The sequence below is a fragment of the Myxocyprinus asiaticus genome, chromosome 19 (assembly GCF_019703515.2).
Source record: "Myxocyprinus asiaticus isolate MX2 ecotype Aquarium Trade chromosome 19, UBuf_Myxa_2, whole genome shotgun sequence".
NCBI lineage: Eukaryota > Metazoa > Chordata > Actinopteri > Cypriniformes > Catostomidae > Myxocyprinus > Myxocyprinus asiaticus.
In genome coordinates this window covers 47638709-47661431 of record NC_059362.1, presented here as the reverse complement: position 1 = coordinate 47661431, position 22723 = coordinate 47638709, and the positions used below count along the sequence as shown (strand labels likewise).

At 39.2% G+C, this 22723-nt stretch overlaps 1 protein-coding gene across 1 annotated transcript; it reads right to left on the bottom strand.

Moving 5' to 3' along the window:
* LOC127409678 (E3 ubiquitin-protein ligase pellino homolog 2-like) lies at positions 1-22297 on the bottom strand. The gene is made up of 6 exons (XM_051644422.1): positions 21991-22297; positions 11252-11381; positions 11016-11117; positions 7619-7816; positions 5349-5534; positions 1-604 (listed from the first exon to the last, which is right to left on the bottom strand). Exons 1-6 carry the CDS (start codon positions 22062-22064, stop codon positions 5-7), a joined length of 1290 nt encoding a protein of 429 aa, XP_051500382.1. The 5' UTR covers positions 22065-22297; the 3' UTR covers positions 1-4.
* Positions 22298-22723: the final 426 nt, after the last annotated feature.

Below are 22723 nucleotides of genomic sequence, written 5' to 3'. Positions count from 1 at the left end.
CTCATCAATCGATAGGACCCTGGAAGATGAGCCGCGTGTACCCAGGGCTGCCCGACAGCAGGGCCGAGCAGAAGGGGCATGTGGGTCGGAAGGCGTGGGTCCCGTGAGGCAGCGGAGTCTCCGCCCAATACCTGTATGTCTTCTCTGAGCACACATGGCCGCAGGGCACAAAGGCGTGAGTGGGTGCGCCCGCATCCACATAGATGGCCGGCTCACAGCCCAGCCATAGGGGAACGTAAGGCCCGACTGTCCGACAGAGAGGGCACTCCCGACGGCCACCGGTACCTCCGCACGCCCCTTCCTCTCGCTCGCGGTGACGCTCCGGTCGTTGGCCCCAGTCGTGCCGGCCATGGACATGGCCGCAGGCGAGGTACGCCCACGGTTGACGTTCCTCCAGACTGTGGCTTCGGGGGAGGCTGGGGAAGGCCAGCGTGTTCAGACCCACGGGACACTGTGGCCGAGCGGCGTTCAGCTCAAGCCGCAGGGCGTCCAGGTGTCGCAGAGTTGGTGCTTTGAGCAAACCTTCAGCTGTGCGCCACAGGAGAGTGGCACCACAGAGGTCCACGAGAGAGCCATCCTGCAGCGCGCTGCTCTCGCCCTGGGCCTGTAAGGACAGAAGCACCGTTAACATACTATATGCCTGTCAGGGCTGGTGTAGCCTAGTAGTTACAGGGCTGGACTGGTAATTAAAAGATTGCAGGTTGAAACCCTTGAGTGATCACAGCTGTACCCTTGAGCAAGGCACCTAACCCCTGGTTACGCCATGGTGACTGAACCTGTAAATTAACATGTCACTATTCTTTGCTGGGGTTGGATTTCATTTGTGTATGTGCATATTTAAAACTCGTGTTTGGTTATGAAACTAAAAGAATCAATGATGTTACCAGGACCAGATGGAATCTGTGCACGCATAACACCACAGAAAACTGCAGATTTCCAGCCTCTTTCATTCACAAAAGTTGTACACTCTCAGATTGGTTTAACTCCATGTTTAAATACTTTTCCCAGAATTCCGCAGATTTTTCAGAAACAAATTCCAATGGCCTCTGTTATTAAGATCCCATGCTAATTAGGTTGGATTAAAAAAGCAAACCTACTGATAACTATTTAAACATTATTATTATTATTCTTAGATACATTTCTAAGTATCTATCCACCACTTTCTTTTATAATTACCACTATCACTCTTTTCTATCTTCCCATCACTTCATAATTGTTTCTTTCTTATCTATCACTCCACCATACTTTCTATTTTATCTTCCAATCACTCCATTATTCTATTTATCTATCACTCCATAACTTTTATCTACCAGTCCATCACTCTTATCACAAATCACATTTTCTATTCTATCGCTCAATGACTATTTTCTCTCACTTTTTCTTTTCTATCAGTCCATCACTCCTTTCTATCTATCACTCTTACTGTCTTTTCCATCTATCACTTCATCACTTTCTATTCTATCTAGAAACGCCATAGCAACCAACTAGAACACCCTTGCAACCACCCAGAACACCCTAGCAACCACCTAGCAACACCCTAGCGACCACCCAGAACACCCTAGCAACCACTTAGCAACACCCTAGCGACCACCCAGAACGCCCCAGCAACTGCCTAGCAATGCTTTGGTGACCACTCAGAACACCCAAGCAACCACCTAGCAACTCCATAGCAACCACCCAGAACACCTTAGCGACTACCTAGAACACCCTAGCAACCACCAAGCAACTAGGGCTGGGCAATACATCGAATACCCACGATATAATCATGATGATTTTACTGACGATGTAAAATTCAACAATATTGTGAATATCGCGATGATTTTAATGAGCCTTTTATTTGGCCTTTAAGTTTCATTGAGTGCACCAGTAGACTCATTTCACGATCCTTCAGGGCTGTAAAATTAATCAAAATAACATCAAATTGGAGATATGATCATATGTGATTAAAGACTGATAAATATGGTCTGTGTGCACTTCAGAATGAACCGGCGACGCGCTGATCTGTGTGCATGTGCGGGGGCACGTGTTTTTAGCGCGGTTCACCTGCATTGTGAAGAACTGCAGGTTCAAGCATTCATGCATTTCCAAACATCAGTAACCGCTATAAAGTTATTATACATATCTACAAACACAGAACAGTAAAGGAGAGTTTGACAGCAGTTCACAAGAGGCAAAACTCTCAAACATTGCACTTCCCGTTTCATAATAAAAGCTCCTGGTGAAGGCGAAATAAACACGACTGCAAACCCCAGTTTAGGGTGAAGTAAATAGGACAGAAATATATTAATTTATCTTTAACAGATCTTATCCTGAAAATAATAATAATTCAGTATTATATTATAATAATAAACTTGAATGGGTTCCACAGTAACAATTTAGTATGATGCAATATTCATCTGGTTGTTTTCGTACACCTTGTTCATTCACATAGAAAAATGTTTTAGTAAAAATATATGAAGGTAAATAAGATTTATATTAAGCTACCATATATGATTGTATGTTAAATGTAAGTATAAATGTGCAAATCAATAAAAATGATTACATTTTACTCTCCCTTGTGTTAATTTAGTGAAAAAATGTGGGGTATATGCCTTCATCATTTTTAAATAGATTAAGGCCTTTAAAAATATTAATTCCACTTGGCTACAATGGCTGTTTAGATCAAATGATGGTTCCTCTGATTAAAGACTTTTATGCTACTTCAGAGCAAAAACATAATTATCAAGATATACAGTTGTGCTCAAAAGTTTGCACACCCTGGCAGAAATTGTGAAATTTTGGCATTGATTTTGAAAATATGACTGATCATGCAAAAAAACTTTTATTTAAGGATAGTGATCATATGAAGCCATTTATCATCACATAGTTGTTTGGCTCCTTTTTAAATCATAATGATAACAGAAATCACCCAAATGGCCCTGATCAAAAGTTTACACACCCTTGAATGTTTGGCCTTGTTACAGACACACAAGGTGACACACACAGGTTTAAATGGTAATTAATTTCCCACACCTGTGGCTTTTTAAATTGCAATTAGTGTCTGTGTATAAATAGTCAATGAGTTTGTTAGCTCTCACGTGGATGCACTGAGCAGGCTAGATACTGAGCCATGGGGAGCAGAAAAGAACTGTCAAAAGACCTGCGTAACAAGGTAATGGAACTTTATAAAGATGGAAAAGGATATAAAAAGATATCCAAAGCCTTGAAAATGCCAGTCAGTACTGTTCAATCACTTATTAAGAAGTGGAAAATTTGGGGATCTCTTGATACCAAGCCAAGGTCAGGTAGACCAAGAAAGATTTCAGCCACAACTGCCAGAAGAATTGTTCAGGATACAAAGAAAAACCCACAGGTAACCTCAGGAGAAATACAGGCTGCTCTGGAAAAAGACAGTGTGGTTGTTTCAAGGAGCACAATACTTGTTGACCCCTCTCCAAACATAGCGCTTATTGGTTGTGACCATAAAGCTCTATTTTGGTCTCGTCACTCCAAATTACAGTGTGCCAGAAGCTGTGAGGCGTGTCAAGGTGTTGTCGGGCATGATCAGTCATATTTTCAAAATCAGTGCCAAAATTTCACATTTCTGCCAGGGTATGCAAACTTTTGAGCACAACTGTATATAAAATATTGTCAATTTGCTGAAAAATAGAGATATAAACTGAGACATAGATTCTATCGCCCAGCCCTAGTAGCAACGCCCTAGCGACCACCCACAATGCCCTAGCAACCACCTAGCAATGCCTTAGTGACCACCCAGAACACCCTAGCAACTGCCTAGCGATCACTCAGAACAACCTAGCAACCACATATCTATCTATCTAAAGTTTGTCCACAAACTTTTTAATCTAGTTAATATATACAGAACTGTGCAAAAGTTTTAGGCACTTGTGAAAAATGTTGCATAGTGAGGATGTCTTCAAAAATAATGCCATAAATAGTTTTCATTTATCACTTAATGTCATACAAAGTCCAGTAAACATAAAAAAAAGCTAAATCAATATTTGGTGTGACCACCTTTGCCTTTAAAACAGCCCCAGTTCTCCTAGATGCACCTGGACACAGTTTCTCTTGGTTGTTGGCAGATAGGATGTTCCAAGCTTCTTGGAGAATTCACCACAGTTCTTCTATCTATTTAGTCTGTCTCAATTGCTTCTGTCTCTTTATGTAATCTCAGACTGACTCGATGTTCAGTGGGGGCTCTGTGGGGGCCATGCCATCTGTTGCAGGGCTCCCTGTTCTTCTATTCTATTAGTTTCGCAAAAGTAACGTTTGGGAGTCTAAAGTTTATATTTCCTATTGACACACTAAAGCAGAAGACATAAATAACCATCTTAAGATAAATGTTTTTCTGAAACATCTTAAGTGCCTAAGACATTTGCACAGTACTGCAGATGGAGAATTCAATGGAATATTGAACTTACAGCAAATGCTACACGTGCAACCTCGCCAAAAAATTGTGCCATCTTAAGTGCAAGGACAGTCCCTCTGCAGTAACCTACAGTTCAGCGAGCATGTTTACATGCACAATCTTACACATTACTGTATGCTTTAGCCGACAACGTGTATGGTCATGTATACTCCATAAACGTTTTTCTTTTATCGGGGTATGTTTATAAACGTCCTTAGAATAAAACGATTGACACACGTATATTTTTGCCCATTTTGCCCTGTTTTTGCACCTTCACCAGCTTTCTTAGAGGTTACCAATGTGCACAAGTGTTGTGCAAATGACTGTTTACATTTTGAAATCAAAAGCAGGGAACAACCCATTGATTTCAACAGATTTCTTGCATTGTCAAATATTGTGAAAAAGCTGATCGTTATCAGCGTAATATTGTGTATCTAAACCCCCTCAGTGTCTTGCTCAATGGTGGCAGTTCATCACTCGGCCCTTGCTTAGTTTGAGTTTGCAACGTTTGATTACTCCATGTCATTAATACAGTTATAGAGATAACCACCCAAACAGTGGCCTTACAATCCTCGCACAAACATTGAATTTAAAAAGTGAAACACTGGATATAAACAGGAACTAATCAGCTCCGGAAAATCAAATTCTTGTGGTTTACAAAGTAATTATGCTTCACCATATTGTGTACATTTTAGTTGTCATTAGGTCTACTCACATCATTTAACTAAGCAAGTATCTTAACTTTTCCAAAATATTTTCCTGGATTCTGATTGGTCAATAAAGCGTTGCATTTTTAAGCACGAACCGTAACGCTTTGACAAATCAGCATCCAGCACCAGAAATATCGGTTTTAAAATTGTAATAGCCTCCTGTTGTTCCATACCTACATGTTTCAAGTGGTACAAATGTTAAATGTAAAGAGGTTGGTTATTGTATTTACCAGTTGTCCTCTGATAGGACCAGATCTGGTTTCTCTGAGAGCATAGACATCACCACACACTGAGATCTCTCTCCACAGTCCCTGCTTCGGATTTTCTGGAAAACCCTGAGGATGCATAACCAGCACCCCATTGGTTGTGAGTCCATCCATGTGACCATCAGGGTTCTTCCATTTAGTTGCTTTTTCCTATATGAGAGATTTGCAAAATTAGTCATTTTTTAAATCAACTAGCCTGTGTTAAGGAAACCTGTAATGAGCCTGATTTAAGTTCATGTTAATCAGACATGATCAGATGCATTTTGCATTCATAAACAGCTGGACAGAGCACAACAGAATGGGACAGAATGCATGGGTGTTGAGAACACTTTTTTAAAAAGTTTAACCATTTTAAAATACAACTTGCCTTAAAAACGCGTGCTGTTCCGTCTCACACACAGTCAAATGCTCTGCCTTTAAAAGTATTTCATTTTGACCACAAGCGCACTGCGACTGCTTTGTAATACTCTTTTATCATAGTCAACGGCAGGCACATGTGCAGACAATACTATACGATAATATAAACCAGGGGCGATTCTAGGATTTCAATTTTAGGGGGGCTCATTCCCCAAAGACACTATAAGATGCATGCATTTAATGTATTCTGCTAAGTTGCATAGATAATGTTATTTTTTTATAACATTTATGAAGTTATAAAAATAACTGTCCTATTCATTCCTTTTGTTCTCTATTTATTAACAAAAATTACAGAACATGAATCAATAATTTCACAACTTCTATAGTTTAACCTCCTGAGACCCTGCGTACACATGCGTGAACATTACGTTTTGGCTTCACTATAGGCTATACATAATTTCATTTCATTTAAACCAACTGATCTCAGTTCAGGAGACTCTGTGCTGTCAGTAAAGGGTTAAATTTGAGTCATGTGACAAAACAACATGGTGCTGATCACAGCGGAGTTTGTCTTTGGGAGAAACACCAACAAAACTACATCTGGTAAGAAACCTTATTAAGTTTTTACATTGAAACCTGATTGAGTCAAAAGATTAGAGTCTCTAGTTTCATCCGATATGCCATTTTAAACATCTCACTGATTTATCTCAAAACGGCATGCTGTTAAACACAATGACCATGTACATGGACTATAGGCTCATTTTCATTTAAAATATCCTTTATTCACTGTCTGTGCATTATCACATTGAGAATAAATAGATGCATCCAAAAACTGGAAAATGTGTCTTTCAGAGGCTTTATATGGAGTTAGGATGAAAATAAGGTGCATTTCAAACTGTTCTGAGACCAGTGCAGACAGACAGCACACTGGAGGTTAAGTCATTCACTAAATAGGGAGCAAGGGAGCATCCTATAGCTCTCTATGCAGTTAAGTGCATTCACTCCTAAAATCTGATCAAAAGTTCAGTTTCAGGCTGCAGATGATGTTTGGATCACTCAACATGTTTGACAGACATGTGACAATGATAATCAGTACATAGATTCAGAATTTATAATGTATCATTTTATTTTAACATGGTTGGCAGTAAGTGGCAACAAATGAACATCATTTATGTGTTTTGAGCGAGTCATTTAAACCATTGATAAAGCATGAGTCGTTCACAACTGAAACAAGTCTAACTATACTTTAAGCATCATAAGCGTTTTCCCCACAAATGACAACAGAGCACAGCTATAATTTTGTGAACTGCTGTGCAATACTATTCAAAAAGACAACAATATTAGCCTAAGAATGATTCAATTACGTCCTGATGTCACTGTAATGTCAACAGTCACTTTTATTCATGATATATCCAGCTACTTTCTCTCCTTGTTGAACGAGATTACCGAAATAAACGAACAACATTCCTCCTCCTCTCCTTCAGTCGGTCAACAGATCCTAATCCTTGTTTGTTCAGTGAACAATACGAGTCAGTGTATTGAGGTGAACGAGAATGATTCGTTCAAAAAGACAGATTCATTTACAAACTAAACATCACTACTGTACGGACTGTAGAAAGCGTTGAGTCAAGAAAATTAATGATGAGAAATGTCAGCAGCAGCGCTCATAATTTAGCATATAGATGCATATTGGAAAAACACTTAAAATGCATTTTTTTTAAATCAACTACGTTACATAGTTGGTTGTTGAATGACAAGTCGACCCTCCTGTCTAATCAAAGTCTGAAGAACTAGGCAGATAACAGGGCTCTATTAGCACATAATTCACTGCATAATACTGAAGTATTATTCTGCAATATTCCAGAATGAATACCAACCCCAAGGAAGATGTTTTTGGAGGAGTCAAATCCAGCAGCAAAGATACGGGCAGTGTAAGGAGGATTCCGGTCACATACCACCCTGCATGCGAAGCGAGAGATGGTGCTCGGGGCGGATGAGGTGTCTTCACTCTCCTTTGAACATCCGGGTGTGTCAGTCACCACAAAGTCAATGGGACTCTCTGTGGAACGACCGATCTGCAGAAGACACAGGATTATATCAGATTTATTATTACATTAATTTCACCATATTGATGTAAAATGAGTTTAAAACAGCATGAAATTGCTTTCAAATCCATTTTACTTCAAGACACATTTTCCAAGTGGGAAGAAATGCAGGATGGGATTTGATTTTTTTCCATAGGTGTAGATTTAGGTAGGGATGATAGGGACATCAGGAACTGATTGGATGGTGGGAATGTGGGCGTGTCACAACAGAATGGGGGAGAGATGAATGCGAGTTTGCAGTGGATTGTGGAGGGATTTTCCCCCTTTTTCACCCAATTTGGAATGCCCAATTCCCAATGCGCTTTTAAGTCCTCGTGGTGGCATAGTGATTCGCCTCAATCCGGGTGGCGGAGGATGAATCCCAGTTGCCTCCGCGTCTGAGACCATCAACCCGCGCATCTTATCACGTGGCTTGTTGAGCGCATTGCCACGGAGACATAGCACGCGGCATCCGCACTCAACTCACCACATGCTCCACCAAGAATGAACCACATTATGGCGACCACGAGGAGGTTACCCCATGTGACTCTACCCTCCCTAGCAACCGGGTTGCTTAGGAGACCTGGCAGGAGTCACTCAGCACGCCCTGGGATTCGAACTAGCGAGCTAGCGAACTCCAGGGTTGGTAGCCAGCGTCTTTTACCACTGAGCTACCCAGGCCCCCGAAAACCAAATCTTGATCCAAATCTTGAAAGTTGTACTGTTTCAATTACAATCTTTCTTGTCAATTAATTCTATCCATGATGTTCTCCAGTCAGGTTTTAAAGCGTTACATAGCACTGAATCTGCTCTTTTAAGAGTCTCAAATGACATCCTTCTCACGACTGATCCAGGGAAATCCATGTCTCTAGTCCTATTAGATCTAAGTGCTGCATTTGATTTGGTTGACCATGACATATTCCTGTCTCACCTGGAGACATTTGTGGGTTTTTGTGGTACTGTATTAAAATAGTTTCACTCTTATTTGTCAAATAGGTGGTTTACTGTCCGTTTAGGGCATCATACTTCTTCCAACATGCCTCTTGGTTGTGGTGTTCTGCAGGGATCAATTATTGGTCCGGTGTTGTTTTCCCTGTATTTGCTCTATTTTTGAAAAATGTGGAGTGTCTTTTCATTAATATGCCAATGACACCCAAATCTATTTTCCCTTTCACCGTAACAATAAAAACTCCAATCGAACTTAAACTATGGCTTTCAAGTAATTTTTTAAACCTTAACTAAAAGAAGTCTAAAATAATTTTGTTTGGCCCCAAGGAAAACAGTGTTTTTGCTTATGATCTCGGCTCTCTTGCCTCATATAATATGCAGTGTGCCAGAAACTATCCTATTTGACAGCAGACTAAAGTTTGACAAACAGATCACTGCTGTTGTCTTGTTTTTTTCATCTTCGCCTTCTTTCTAAAGTTAAGCCCTTTTTAGTAAATAACCATCTGAGTAATTTTGAAACTGTAATCCAAGCCTTTGTAACATCTCGGCTAGACTACTGTAACTCGCTGTATTACGACGTCTCTCAGCTTTCCATTTCTTGTCTGCAGCTAGTACAAAATGCAGCTGCTAGGCTTCTCAAGGGGAAGCGCAAATATAACCATATTACGCCTATACTAATTTCTTTGCACTGGCTCCCTGTCAAGTATAGGATTGATTTTAAAATCGTATTATTTGTCTACAAAGCCCTCAGTCTGTCTCCTCAATACTTAACTAATTTATTGCTCCCGTACACTCCTTCTCAAACCCTAAGATCGTGTGACTATGGCCTACTCACTGTCCCAAGGGCCAAACTTAAAAATCGAGGTGATCGTGCCTTCGCTACTGCTGGTCCGAAACTTTGGAATAACCTTCCTCTTTATATCAGACATGCTCCATCCATCTCTGCATTTAAATCTTCTCAAAGACTTATTTATTTTCCCTGGCTTTTAACATTCCCTAACTATGTTATTTTGGGGTCTTTTATATTCATGACTGTTTATTATTTTTTATTTTGTTTTTATTTTTTGTCTTTGTCTTAATTTATTCCTTTTATGCACTGTACAGCACTTTGGTCAACCTCGGTTGTTTTTAAATGTGCTTTATAAATAAACATTGATTGATTGATTGATTGATTAACTGCTGGTACACACAACTGAGGAGACTTTTTGACCAGGATGGAAGACTAAAGGTCGAGTTCACCCTCCAGAGCATCACAACGGTAACGCTTCCATCTGTCCTTATTTGCTAGAGAGTGCAACAGTCGGGTTTGGAAATAAAAATCTTGTAAATGTTTTCCATATGGGGAATCTATTTTTAACGATAACCCATTTGTGGTTATTAAACGATGGTATATGCATCAGTCCACATTACTTCTAGTTCATTTTTAAAGAATTGTGTTTAATAGTGGAATTCCTGGTGAAGCACTACACTACCCATAATTCTGAAGAGAGATCCACCAATCAAAGAAGAGCTCTGCAGCTCCGCCCACTGCCCACGTGATGCATTCCCTACACTCTCAAACTTCTAATATTTTTGCAAATATCTGAATATTTTGCAATCAATTTAAAATATTTTGCTTCTATGCTTCTAATCAACATCTTTAAATCAATAGTTTTTTATTTTTCCATTGTTTTTAATTCGATTACGTCATTCACAATGCTTCATGGGATTGTAGTTCATTCCCTCATTAAAGACGTTACGTCTTGTATCTTTGTCTTTTTGTCTGATTTTTTAAAAATTTTGCTTCAAATCAAAGTTTGTGATGTTGTGATTCACCTCGGAGCTGGTTGGTTTGGTTCATGGTGCACAACTCTTATGAAGGATTTTATGAAATCCCAATGGAAAAAATGAATGGGAAAAATACTTCCGGAACCAAGACGGCTGAAAAAGCATGCAGGCACTGTTGCACTCTATTATTGCCATAACCTTGATTACATTCATGTTAACTGCCTTTAAATAGCTATTCGGCCTAGGTGAAAACGACAAAAAGCAAAATCGTTTCAAAGGCGAACAAGTTTAAAAATTTACATAAACGATTACCAAGACAAACGTTCAAATTACGTGCATGAATCGTGCACAAAACCAGGAAAGTACATTAAGATTGTAAATAGGGTCAATTTTGATTTCATGTTGACTTTAAGACAGTTTGTTGTGCTGAATCTTGCATCTCAATTTAAAAGCAATATATCCTCTACAGACTCACTTGGAACATGTCGGTGTGGTCGTCATGGCAATATTCCACCACCACCGTCTGATTCCTGGAGAGAGTGAAGGAGATGCTGTGTTGACCCCTGCTGTTCACCGCCTGAAACAAAAGGCCACGTGGGTAATTTACTATACCACAATGTCATAAGTCCTAAAGACTACAAGAACTTAAACGATTATCGTCGAAAAAATTTTTTCGTTTCTGCCCTTGAATGCACCTGTGAGAAAACACACCTTGCTGTCGTGTGGGTTGCTGAGAATATGCACAGCGCTTGGCTTGACACCGTTCGCTTTTGCCCTCTTGTAAAGAGCAAAGCGACTCCTCTTCCGACCGCGGTCTCCACCTGGCAGGGAGCCATTATACCTGGAAAAGAGCAAAAGAGAGCAATCATTTACACTGAGACTAAATGCCGAAGTAGCACTTGGAAAAAAAGTCATGCCTTTTATTGAGCATATCTAAACAAGGGGTGAGCGGTATAACCAAAATCGTATTTCACAGCAATGATACAGTGGCAAGAAAAGTATGTGGACCCTTTGGAATTACCTGCATTTATGGTTTGATCTTCATTTAAGTTACAATAATGAACAAACACAGTCTATTATTAATAACACACAAATTATTGTATTGTTCTTGTATGAACACATCATTCAAACATTCACAGGGTAGGTTGGAAAAAGTAAGTGAACCCCTAGGCTTATGACATCAACAAAAGCTAATTAGAGAAAGGGTTACAAAGTTATCTTGAAGAGTTTAGATATTCATCTGTCCACAGTTAGACAAACTGTCTATAAATGGAGATGATTTAGTACTATAGGTACTCTCACTAGAAGTGGCCGTCCAGTCAAGATGACTCAAAGGACACACCGCAGAATGCTCAATGAGGTAAAAATGAACCCTAGTGTGACAGCTAAAGATTTGAAGGTATCATTGGAACTGGTTAACATCTCTGTTCATGAGTCTATTATACAGAAACATTAAACAGGTATGGTGTTCATGGCAGGACACCATGAAGGAAGCTGCAGCTTTCCAACAAAAACATTTCTGCACACCTGAAGTTTGCCAAAGACCATCTTGACACTCCACAACACTACTGGGAAAATGTTTTGTGGACTGATGAAACTAAGGTTGAATTGTTTGGGAAGAACATGCATCACTTCACATGGCATAAAAAGGGCACCGCATACCAACATGAAAACATCATCCCAACAGCGAAGTACGGTGGAGGGAGCATCATGATTTGGGGCTGATTTGCTGCTTCGGGGCTTGGACCGCTTGCCATCAGAGGGAAAATTAATTCCCAAGTTTATCAAGATATCCTACAGGATAATGTCAGGGTGGCTGTGCACCAGCTGAAGCTCAGTAGAAGTTGATGCAGCAGGACAATAACTCTAAACATTAAAGTAAATCCGATATAGAATGGCTTCAAAATGAGGATCGACCAGTTATTAAATCAGTGCAAAAACAGCTTCACATTATGTAACACTGACCTGAGTTTAAAAAAAGGAAAACTAATTTTAAAATGGATATTTTGAAGCAGTTGTAAAATAGCTGATATACATACACCTGTATACCTATATTAATGCGGTAAGACAACATTGCACGGCAACCCTAAACAGAAACAAACACCCCATAATTACAAGTCTGAATTTAATAAGGCTTCTAAACAAGATATTTTTCTCACACCTTCTCAAACACTGAACATCAGTTCTTCCTTGCACCCCTGCCAAATAACAGCACTGTTTTTGTCTCTGTGCCAAAGATAAATTCAGTGGAATTCACAATCACTTCCTGATCAAGATGATAAAATCAGCTGTTTATTAAAGTTCAGTTCCTTGTGTGCTTTAAGTTCATCACAACTTCTCAAAATGGGGCAGCTGCTTTCAGGACATTGCTCTAAATACGTATGTGGTGCTGTCAAGCAGTTCTATTGTATCAAATACTATTGTACATTTCTGTGAAACTACTGCTTCAAAAAAGCAAAACATATTTTGCTTTCCCAACTACATTCTGTAACAATTTCTGATGCTGTGACAAACACATATCTGCCACTCAAGCTCAAATCAGCATTATTCTCCAGCATCTGTTTCCGTTTAAAAGATGAATGGTGACATGACGGCGGAAGCATTTCGAGTTTGACACTTACACTCCCATTTTCTCCAGAATGGCTTTTTGCCAATAATGGTCTTATTACACCACACAGATGGTACAAATATAATTTCTCTGCTTTCCAGAACATTACAATGTAATGGGTTAGTTCACCCAAAAATTGTTATCATTTACTCATCCTGATGTTGTTCCAAACTAACATGACTTTTTCTTTAGGGGATCACAATTGGAGATGTTTAACAGAATGTTCACGCTGCTCTTGTTCATACAATACAAATGAATGGTGACGGATGCTGTCAAACCAAAAAAAAAAAAAAAAAAAGACAAAACAAACACCATATAAGTAACATAAAAGTAGTCCCATTTTTTATTTTGGCCAGATCTATTAAATATTAACCATTGTGTTGTGTTCGTTTGGGCTAACGCATTTTGTGTTCCGGTCAAAAATGACCGGCCCACTAAGATTATCAATAAATCTCTCATATTGCATATATTATCACCAGATATTGCATTATATCTTTTATCAAATTATTTTTTAGTAATTATATCATTTTTAAAAATATATATTTTTATTGATAGGATTCATTAATCTGAGCTCACATCGTGCTAGTGGGGGACACTCCCTGCGGAAAACTAAAAATATATATAATAATTACATCATAAATTAAGAACCACTTGCATTTTAAAGCTTAGAATCTGGAGTTTACAGTGCAGCTGATCCGACCAATTCTTAAATAATGATTTTTAATTTACTGACAAATTAGAACTGTTTCGTTCTCATTATTTGCAAATTTGTTATCACAACAATTATATCCGGAGTCGTAAAAACATAAAAAGGAGATATCCATGAGTTATATCTCATTGGAAAGGTCTTAATTTGTAGAATCCAATAAGTAAATGTGTTTCACTCAGAGGTCAAACTGCAGTGAGTTTTACTGGATGAAATTCCCACAGACACATTAATATAATAAAAAGGAGTGTCTTTTTGTCACATTTTTCCTTCCATAGACAATGACATATTACAGCAGATTATCCCGATTCAAACGAGCCCAAACACAACATAATATGATGAGAAGATCTTGAAATATTCCTCAGAAAGTGTACATGGAAAGATGATGCACAAAAGGGCGCTCAACACACATTTGTGTGTGTGTGTGCGTGTGTGTGTGTGCGCGCAAACATGTCCGAGGACTCTGTGTGTGCAAACACACATCCACATATGTGTTCATCTAAAGGATTGTGATGCTCCTGAACACTTCATATTTCTGTAGTTTGTAGTCTAATCCATTCACTTCCAATGGCTGGTCATTTTTGACCGGGAACACGGCAGGTGTAACAAAGTGAAATAAAACTAAAATTTAAAGAACATTTTTTGTGTGTGTTTTCAGATAACATATGTGAACAAAGTTAAGGAATTTTATTCCAATTGGATTAAGTAAAATAAAATAAAAAGTAAGAAAAAAAAATGACCGGAACAAAACAGAAGGGTTACATTTTTTAAATGCAATTCACACAAAATAATTCCTTGAATACACCTCTATTATGATGAACATGCATTCAATTACTGAGTTTTAAGTCTTTTTGATTTATACTGATATAAAGTCATTTTAAGATTTTTGGGGGATTTAAAGTCAAAAATGTCTTGTAGTCTAACTGTCCAGAGACAGTAAAAAATCTAAATCAATTAAAGTCACATTAAAAGATCTATTATTTTTTCTTAAAAAGAAAAAGCAGTAAAACAATTTAATTTTAAATTATGATTAATATTTAAAATGTTTTTGTCCACTAAATCAAAGTCATGTGATGTAACCAACATGTAAGTAGCTATTTTGTTGTCATGTGACAAGTTTTCTTTTTCATTTCATTAAATATTAATATTTTTATGAAAATGCACATTTTGTTCATGTAAAGTGGAGTAACCCTGAGAAAACATATTTCATGATATTTGTAAAAAAAAATATTTTTCACCTTGAAAAATAAATAATGTCTGAAAACTTGTTTGAAACGAATGATTAAACTAACGTATGTAACTTTTTCGGTTACACCATATGATATTTTTAAAGTCATGAAATAATTTTTTTTTTTTTTTTCATTTTAGAAAATGCTATAAATGTTTTCCTAAAATTTGTGAAAACATGGACTCAAAAATTATATTCTACAAATTTTACATGTTTTAAACAAGATTTTTTTTAAAGATTTCTCATTTTTAATAAGCATTATTTATCAATGACCCCCATCCAACTTGTGTTATATACCAATTCTTCTAAAGTCATACAAAGCTTTGTGTGTAAAACACAAAAATGACTGAAATTTGTATTCTGTTCCTCCGAAAAAGCTATCGTGTGACTTCAGAAGACTTGGTATATAGCACAGGAGTCATATTAATTACCTTTATAGTGTAATGTTTGGAGCTTGACTGTCTGCTCTCATTGTGGAAAAGAGCTGCATGAACATTCTGCTAAACATCATCTTTAGTATTCCACAGAAGAAAGTCATACAGGTTTGAAATGACATGACAAATGATGACAGAAAGTTTATTTTTGGGTGAACCATTCCTTAACATTCTTCAGTTGTAGATTTGACCTGACAGAACAGGTGACATCCATCTCTACGCCAGGTTCTTACTAAGTTCTAAAACAGTTCTGAAATCCCAAGAGAATGTGAAAGAGGTTTACTAAAGAGATGCCAGGATATTTAGAGGAAATCACATGTGTGTGACAGCCATACTAAGTCCAGGAGACACCGATGTTGCGTGCACTCTCATCTGCAAGCGTGTTACACAGTACTTCAGTGTGCGGCATCCAGCATGTGTAGCCAGATGTCTGCAGCGGCCGGAGAAAGACTCTTTTGTTCACACTGCAGCTATCAGTAACAACACAACTAAAACACGCATTCATTTACAGACTTTTTGGAGCATATGAACAGGTGGGGGTCTCAATGTGCATTTGCATGTTTGCAGGGGAGATTTAGCAGTTAAGCACAATGCATTAAATGCGTCCTGAATTCTCACAGCCTATTAAATTCTCTCCGCACATTAGAACGCAAGTGCTGCAAGCGCATTGACTGTGTCTACAGCAGTCAAAGAGCCACTTCAGCATTGCACACAGACAAGTCGCAGCACAGCCTGTTCGCTTCGGTGCATGCATGCACATGCATGCACACACACACACACACACAATGAAATATTCGAATAGCTTTTGCTCCATATACAAGTGATTTTATCACACTAAAATCACATTTGGGGGGCCTGAGTAGCTCAGCGAGTATTGACGCTGACTATCACACCTGGAGTCGCAAGTTTGAATCCAGGGCATGCTGAGTGACTCCAGCCAGGTCTCCTAAGCAACCAAATTGGCCCGGTCGCTAGGGAGGGTAGAGTCACATGGGGTAACCTCCTCGTGGTCGCTATAATGTGGTTCTCGCTCTCGGTGGGGCGTGTGGTGAGTTGTGCGTGGATCGTGGAGAATAGCGTGAAGCCTCCACACGCGCTACGTCTCCGCGGTAACACGCTCAACAAGTCACGTGATAAGATGCACGGATTGACGGTCTCAGACCCGGAGGCAACTGGGATTCGTCCTCCGCCACCCGGATTGAGACGAGTCACTACGCCACCACGAGGACTTAGAGCGCATTGGGAATTGGGCATTCCAAAAAATAAAAAAATGAAAAAATAAAAAAAGAATGAGTTGCACCCGCTAAAAGCACCATTTTTTTGCACGTGATAACTGCATTCGTTTAGCGCCTGATTCACTAAAGGAATTGTGCAAATGAGGCAATGGTGCAAATGCAGCCACAAAATCGCTGCTGAATGAATTTGCACACTCAATTCTGATCTTGTGAACCGATTCTGAGCGCAATATAGCGGAAGATGCCGCAGACCACAGTATTTGACCCACCGTGCTGAGACTGAACAGCATCACTTTGATCCAGACACCTAAATCATCTCCTAAACATGAAGAACATGCGCTTGACGACACTGCGCATCTGGATATGCCAGGTTATAACGCTCTTCAACATCATTTGATGATATCTGATTAATTACTGCATCTCTTTTAAATTAAATTCATTTTACCGCCTACTTTCATTTGGTGGTAATAGCGCGATGTAAATTGTGCAGGGGAGTTTCATGAATGAAGCGCAGTCTTTAAAGAGCCTAATTTACATAGAAAGGAGGCGTGTGCGCGTGGAAAGGAATGACAATGACTTCGTTAAAATAATGAAGATGGAACTCAATTTCAGCGTTGACTGTGCCCGCTAGACGCGATAACGGGTGGTTCGTTAATAAAACGCAGGTATTTGCGCTGAAATACCACGTGCAAAAGTGGTGCAACTGTTTAGTGAATCTGCCCCTCACTGTTTCAAAAGTGTAGCAACAAGATGTGAACTATACGTGTGTTAATGTGATGTTTTTTTTTTCTCCCCAATTTGGAACGCCCAATTCCCAATGCGCTCTAAGTCCTCGTGGTGGCGTAGTGACTCACCTCAATCCGGGTGGCGGAGGACAAATCTCAGTTGCCTCCGCGTCTGAGACCGTCAATCCGCGCATCTTATCACGTGGCTTGTTGAGCGTGTTACCGCGGAGACGTAGCGCATGTGGAGGCTCCACGCTATTCTCCGCGGCATCCACACACATCTCACCACGCGCCCCACCAAGAGCGAGAACCACATTATAGCAACCACGAGGAGGTTACTCCATGTGACTCTACCCTCCCTAGCAACCGGGCCAATTTAGTTGCTTAGGAAACCTGGCTGGAGTCACTCAGCACGCCCTGAATTCAAACTCGCGACTCCAGGTGTGGTAGTCAGCGTCAATACTCACTGAGCTACCCAGGCACAACACAATTCATTCTTGTTAAATCTGCCCCGGAGTATTTTAGCGTTTATAGACTGGCCCCATTGACTTGCATTGTAAGTGCCTCAGTGTAATCACAATTTACAAATAAACGAGGAACAAGTCGAAAATATTTTCTGTACCAATCAACATTATGCTACAAATGCTGTTGATTAAAATGAACTTGTACTGAACTCGGAATATTCCTTTAAGTATACATAGGACTGGGGTATAATTTGTTTTTCCGCGGCGGTTCCCTCTCGCGCACTGTCTAGTGCTCAGCTTTTCAAAGTGTACTCTTTCAGATCGCGAGAAAACGAACCAAAGTATACTTTGTCCTTTACTGTCTCAAGTGAAGTGTCTCTGTGATATTCTGCTCTCTAGATGTGACAGGAGTCGCTCCTTCAATGCAAGTCTATGGGGGTTTTTCAGGTGAAAATGCTAAGTGTGGGGTTAGTAACAGCACATCTCTTCTCAACAACACACATGATTTGAGGGATCATTCTGTAGCAAATAAATGGTGCAGATCAGGCGCCAAAGTTTAATACTTGGGTTTAGGGGATCGTTCAAATCACCTTTAGTTATAGTACTGATAGCAGAGTAATAGTGCTGCTTGCCTTAGTAAACAACACTAATGATATTGCACAGGGATGGCACGACCGAGAGAGAAAAAAAATCCTTGTAATAAATGATGTGTCTGTAGACTCTGTGGGCTAGATTTGCTTCAAACTGTTCTCAAGGGGTATTATGAAAACAAGAGCAAAGAATAACGTTATAAAGTTCCATCATTCAGACAACAGGAAGTAGGCCAACATGACATTACAAAGTTTTGCTTCGCCCACAGATCTAGTCCTGGAGGAAGGAAATGCAGATTATTGTGTAATTAGCACAACAGAGTATGTGAGCGGAGCGGCAAGATTTTGCCTGGAGCGAAGAGCGGGTTTTTTGAAAGCCGGAGCATCATTGTTTTCTCCAAGAGCGCTCCAATAACGATCCATCACGAGCGAAACACCTGTTAAAGGCCCATAATGCAGCAAGAATTAACTATTAGTTAAGCAGAGTTAAACACTTGGCATGAAAGAATTAAAATTCAAATATACAGTGGCAAGAAAAAGTATGTGAACCCTTTGGAATTAGCTGGTTTTCTGCATTAATTGGATCATAAAATGTGATCTCATCTTCATCAAAATCACAAGTATAGACAAACACAATGTGCTTAAATTAACAACACACAAACAAATATAATATTTCATGTCTTTACTGAACACATCCAATTAAACATTCACAGTGCTGTGGAAAAAGTAAGTGAACCCTTGGATTGATCCTCCTTTGGCAGTAATAACTCAGTAGGTGTTTCCCAGTAGGGTTGTGGATTGTCAAGGTGGTCTTTGACAAACTTCAGGTGTGCAGAAATGTTTTTGTTAGAAAGCAGCGGCTTCCTTCATGATGTCCTGCCATGAACACCATACCTGTTTAATGTTTTCCGTATAGTAGACTCATGAACAGAGATGTTAACCAGTTCCAGTGATTCCTTCAAGTCTTTATCTGTCACTCTAGGGTTCATTTTTACCTCATTGAGCATTCTGCGGTGTGCACTTTGAGTCATCTTGGCTGGACGGCCACTTCTAGTGAGAGTACCTATAGTACTAAATCATCTCCATTTATAGACAGTTTGTCTAACTGTGGACAGATGAATATCTAAGCTCTTCCAGATAACTTTGTAACCCTTTCCAGCTTTACACAAAAAGCTTTACACTTCTGAGATCTCTTTTTTGCAAGGCATTGTCCACGTCAGAGGATGCTTCTAGTGAACAGCAAACTCAAAATGTTTGAGTGCTTTTTATAAGTCAAAGTAGCTCTAACCCACACCTCCAATCTCATTTCATTAACTGGATTCCAGGTTTGCCAGCTCCTGACCCTGATTAGCTTTTGTTGATGTCATTAGCCTAGGGGTTCACATACTTTTTCCAACCCACACTGTGAATATTTGAATGATGTATTCAATATGTATAATAACAATACAATAATTTGTGTGTTATTAGTTAAAACAGATTGTGTTTGTTCATTATTGTAACTTAAATGAAGATCAAACCAGATTTTAAGACTAATTAAATTGAGTTGAGAGTCGAGTATCATCCCAGACCTTTGTGGATAGAAGAGCTCAACGCAGTTTCCTGTATCTCACCAAGACAGACATTTTGACCTTTCGCTAGGGGTTGCATCGGCTAGTCAACTAGAACTAATGTAGTCGACACCGTCAGCCTCAAGTGCAAGAGTTTACCAAATACGTCTGTAGGAAATACAGCATGTGCCGGATTTCCAAAACGTAGGATGGCAAGGGAAGACTTTACCTGATTGGTTCGGTTTAGGGGTTGGTTTATAATTCCTCTGACCAATCAGGTAGCACTTTCCTGAATCATCCAATCAGTTATCGCTTTACTCATGAATATAAAATGACCAGACTTTACACTGATAGTCAAACATGTGAATGCACGAGAATACAAGCACTTTAACAAACACCAAACCCAGTGTGTTCCTCTTCCTGTGGGATTCCTCACATCCACTGCAATGTGTGGACATTAAAAGAGGCAGAAGCATTTCCTGATGTGACTCATGTGGGTGGAAACATTTAATGCTTTTATTTCCTGTGTGGGATTATATTACTCACTCACTGTAATGTTTTATGCAGCCTCGTTAATAGTGACGGACTGAGATATATATATATATATATATACACATACATACATATATACTAGCCATTGGCCACAGCACTGTTCATTAAAAATCCTTATTGATCACTAGTTAATAACAACATTGAAGCTGTTCACTCACTTTAAAGGGGTTGCTTATCCAAAACATTAAATATCGTAATCATTTACTCACCCTCATGTTGTTCCAAACCCTTATGACTTTCTGTTGTGGAACAGTTTACGGTCTATTAATGGACCTCTACAAACCCGTCACCATTCACTTTAATGTTTTTTTCCATGCAATGAAAGTGAATGGTGACTGAGGCTAACATTCTGCCTAACATCTCCATTTGTGTTCCACACAGGATTGCCACCCATCCCGTATTTAAAGATAAAATGATGCATCCCGTATTGAATCAATACAGAATGCGATTTGTCCCATATTAAGATGGTCAGATGGCGTCACGGTGAAATCATTCCAGTTCGCTAATTTAACATTGACATAAGTTGGAACGTTTACCTATGGTGGGTAAGGGACCATCTGAAAAGTCCACACATTGTGCTAAAACTGTGGAGGGTACAGTAAGGGACCGTCTGAAAAGTCCACAAATGGTGGTTAAACTGTGGAGTTTTTTCTACATAAATGTTCAATAAGATCAAACAATGTATGAATACAATCATAAAGACAAGTACAGGTGAAGGAAAAAAAATAAACAAATAAAATAAATAAATTATAAAAAAATATGTAGAAACCGTCCAAGATGTATACATAAGGTAAAGAAGACAAATAATCGAAGAAATTAAAATAAATATAATTTTTAACATATAAATGATGTATTTAATTTATTTTTTATAAGTCATGGGTCAGGAAAGTTCTAATTTCAGCATATAAGAAAGGATATACAATTTGTTTATTAATAACGCATATTAACTCAACACATTTATTGCTAAAACTGTGGAGGATGTGGTTAGGGGCTGTGATCCCCCCACCCATTTAAGTGTCCCTTATTTTAAAACTTCAAAAGTGGCAACCCTATTTCTACAGTCAAAAGAAATCCGTGCGGTTTTGGAACGACACGAGAGTGAGAAAATGGTGACAGAATTTTCATTTTGTGGTGGACTGTCCCTTTAAATAAAGAATCATGCACTGATTAACCACTATAGATTCCAACAATGTTAATTAAAAAAACTGTGTTTATAATAACAATAAATGTGATGTAAAGATGCAAGTGGTGTTAATAAGCAAGTAGATAAAAACTGATAACAGATCATTAACACAGCAAGAGTTTAATTTCGCATTTACACACTCAACATGATACAAGAATAGTAAATATGCAGCACTCACCCGAGAATCACCAGTTCGCCGTATTTCACCGGATCTTTTGAGCGGGCATGTTCGTCCTGGTTCGGCTGCAACATGGGACCGGACGCACCGTCACTCTGGTCCGCTTTCGGTCTTACACACTTGGATCAAGCCTTTCAGAACCGAGCAAGTAACTCAAACAGATGGAAAGCGACTGATTTACAGGGAAAACACGCGTGAATCTCCGCTAACGCGTCGCATTGAGCGCATGGCTCTTCCGTGGGTCGTCACGCGTGAAAAATCGGACCGAATTCGTTCATGAAGTCTAGAAACGAGCGGCGGATGAACAAACAGCTCAGAGCGGAGTGGAATGAACCATATGCGCGGCGGGGGGTTGCGGAATTAAACGGACAGAACTGTCTTTAAAAGAGTTTTCTGGCGTGAAGCAGCTTATAGATTGGTTTATTTTTGTCAGGTTTATTCCGATAAAAGTTCATAACTGGCAACCGTGAGAGATTCAGGCTGAGCGTGTTTTCATTCATAAATTTCTGGGATTCGCGCACCCCTCTGATTCGGGCTCAGTGACGTGTCCTGGATTGCCTTTCAGCATTACGTCACTGTACAATACTGTCTCGTAATCTGATGGAGAAAATTTCATAAAGAAACTAAAAATAGTTGTTCAACTAGGTGGAATTGATACACTGATATATTTCAATGGCCATGGGATGGAAAACTATTCTTAATATTAATGGAGAAATGGTTTTAGACCGTTGCT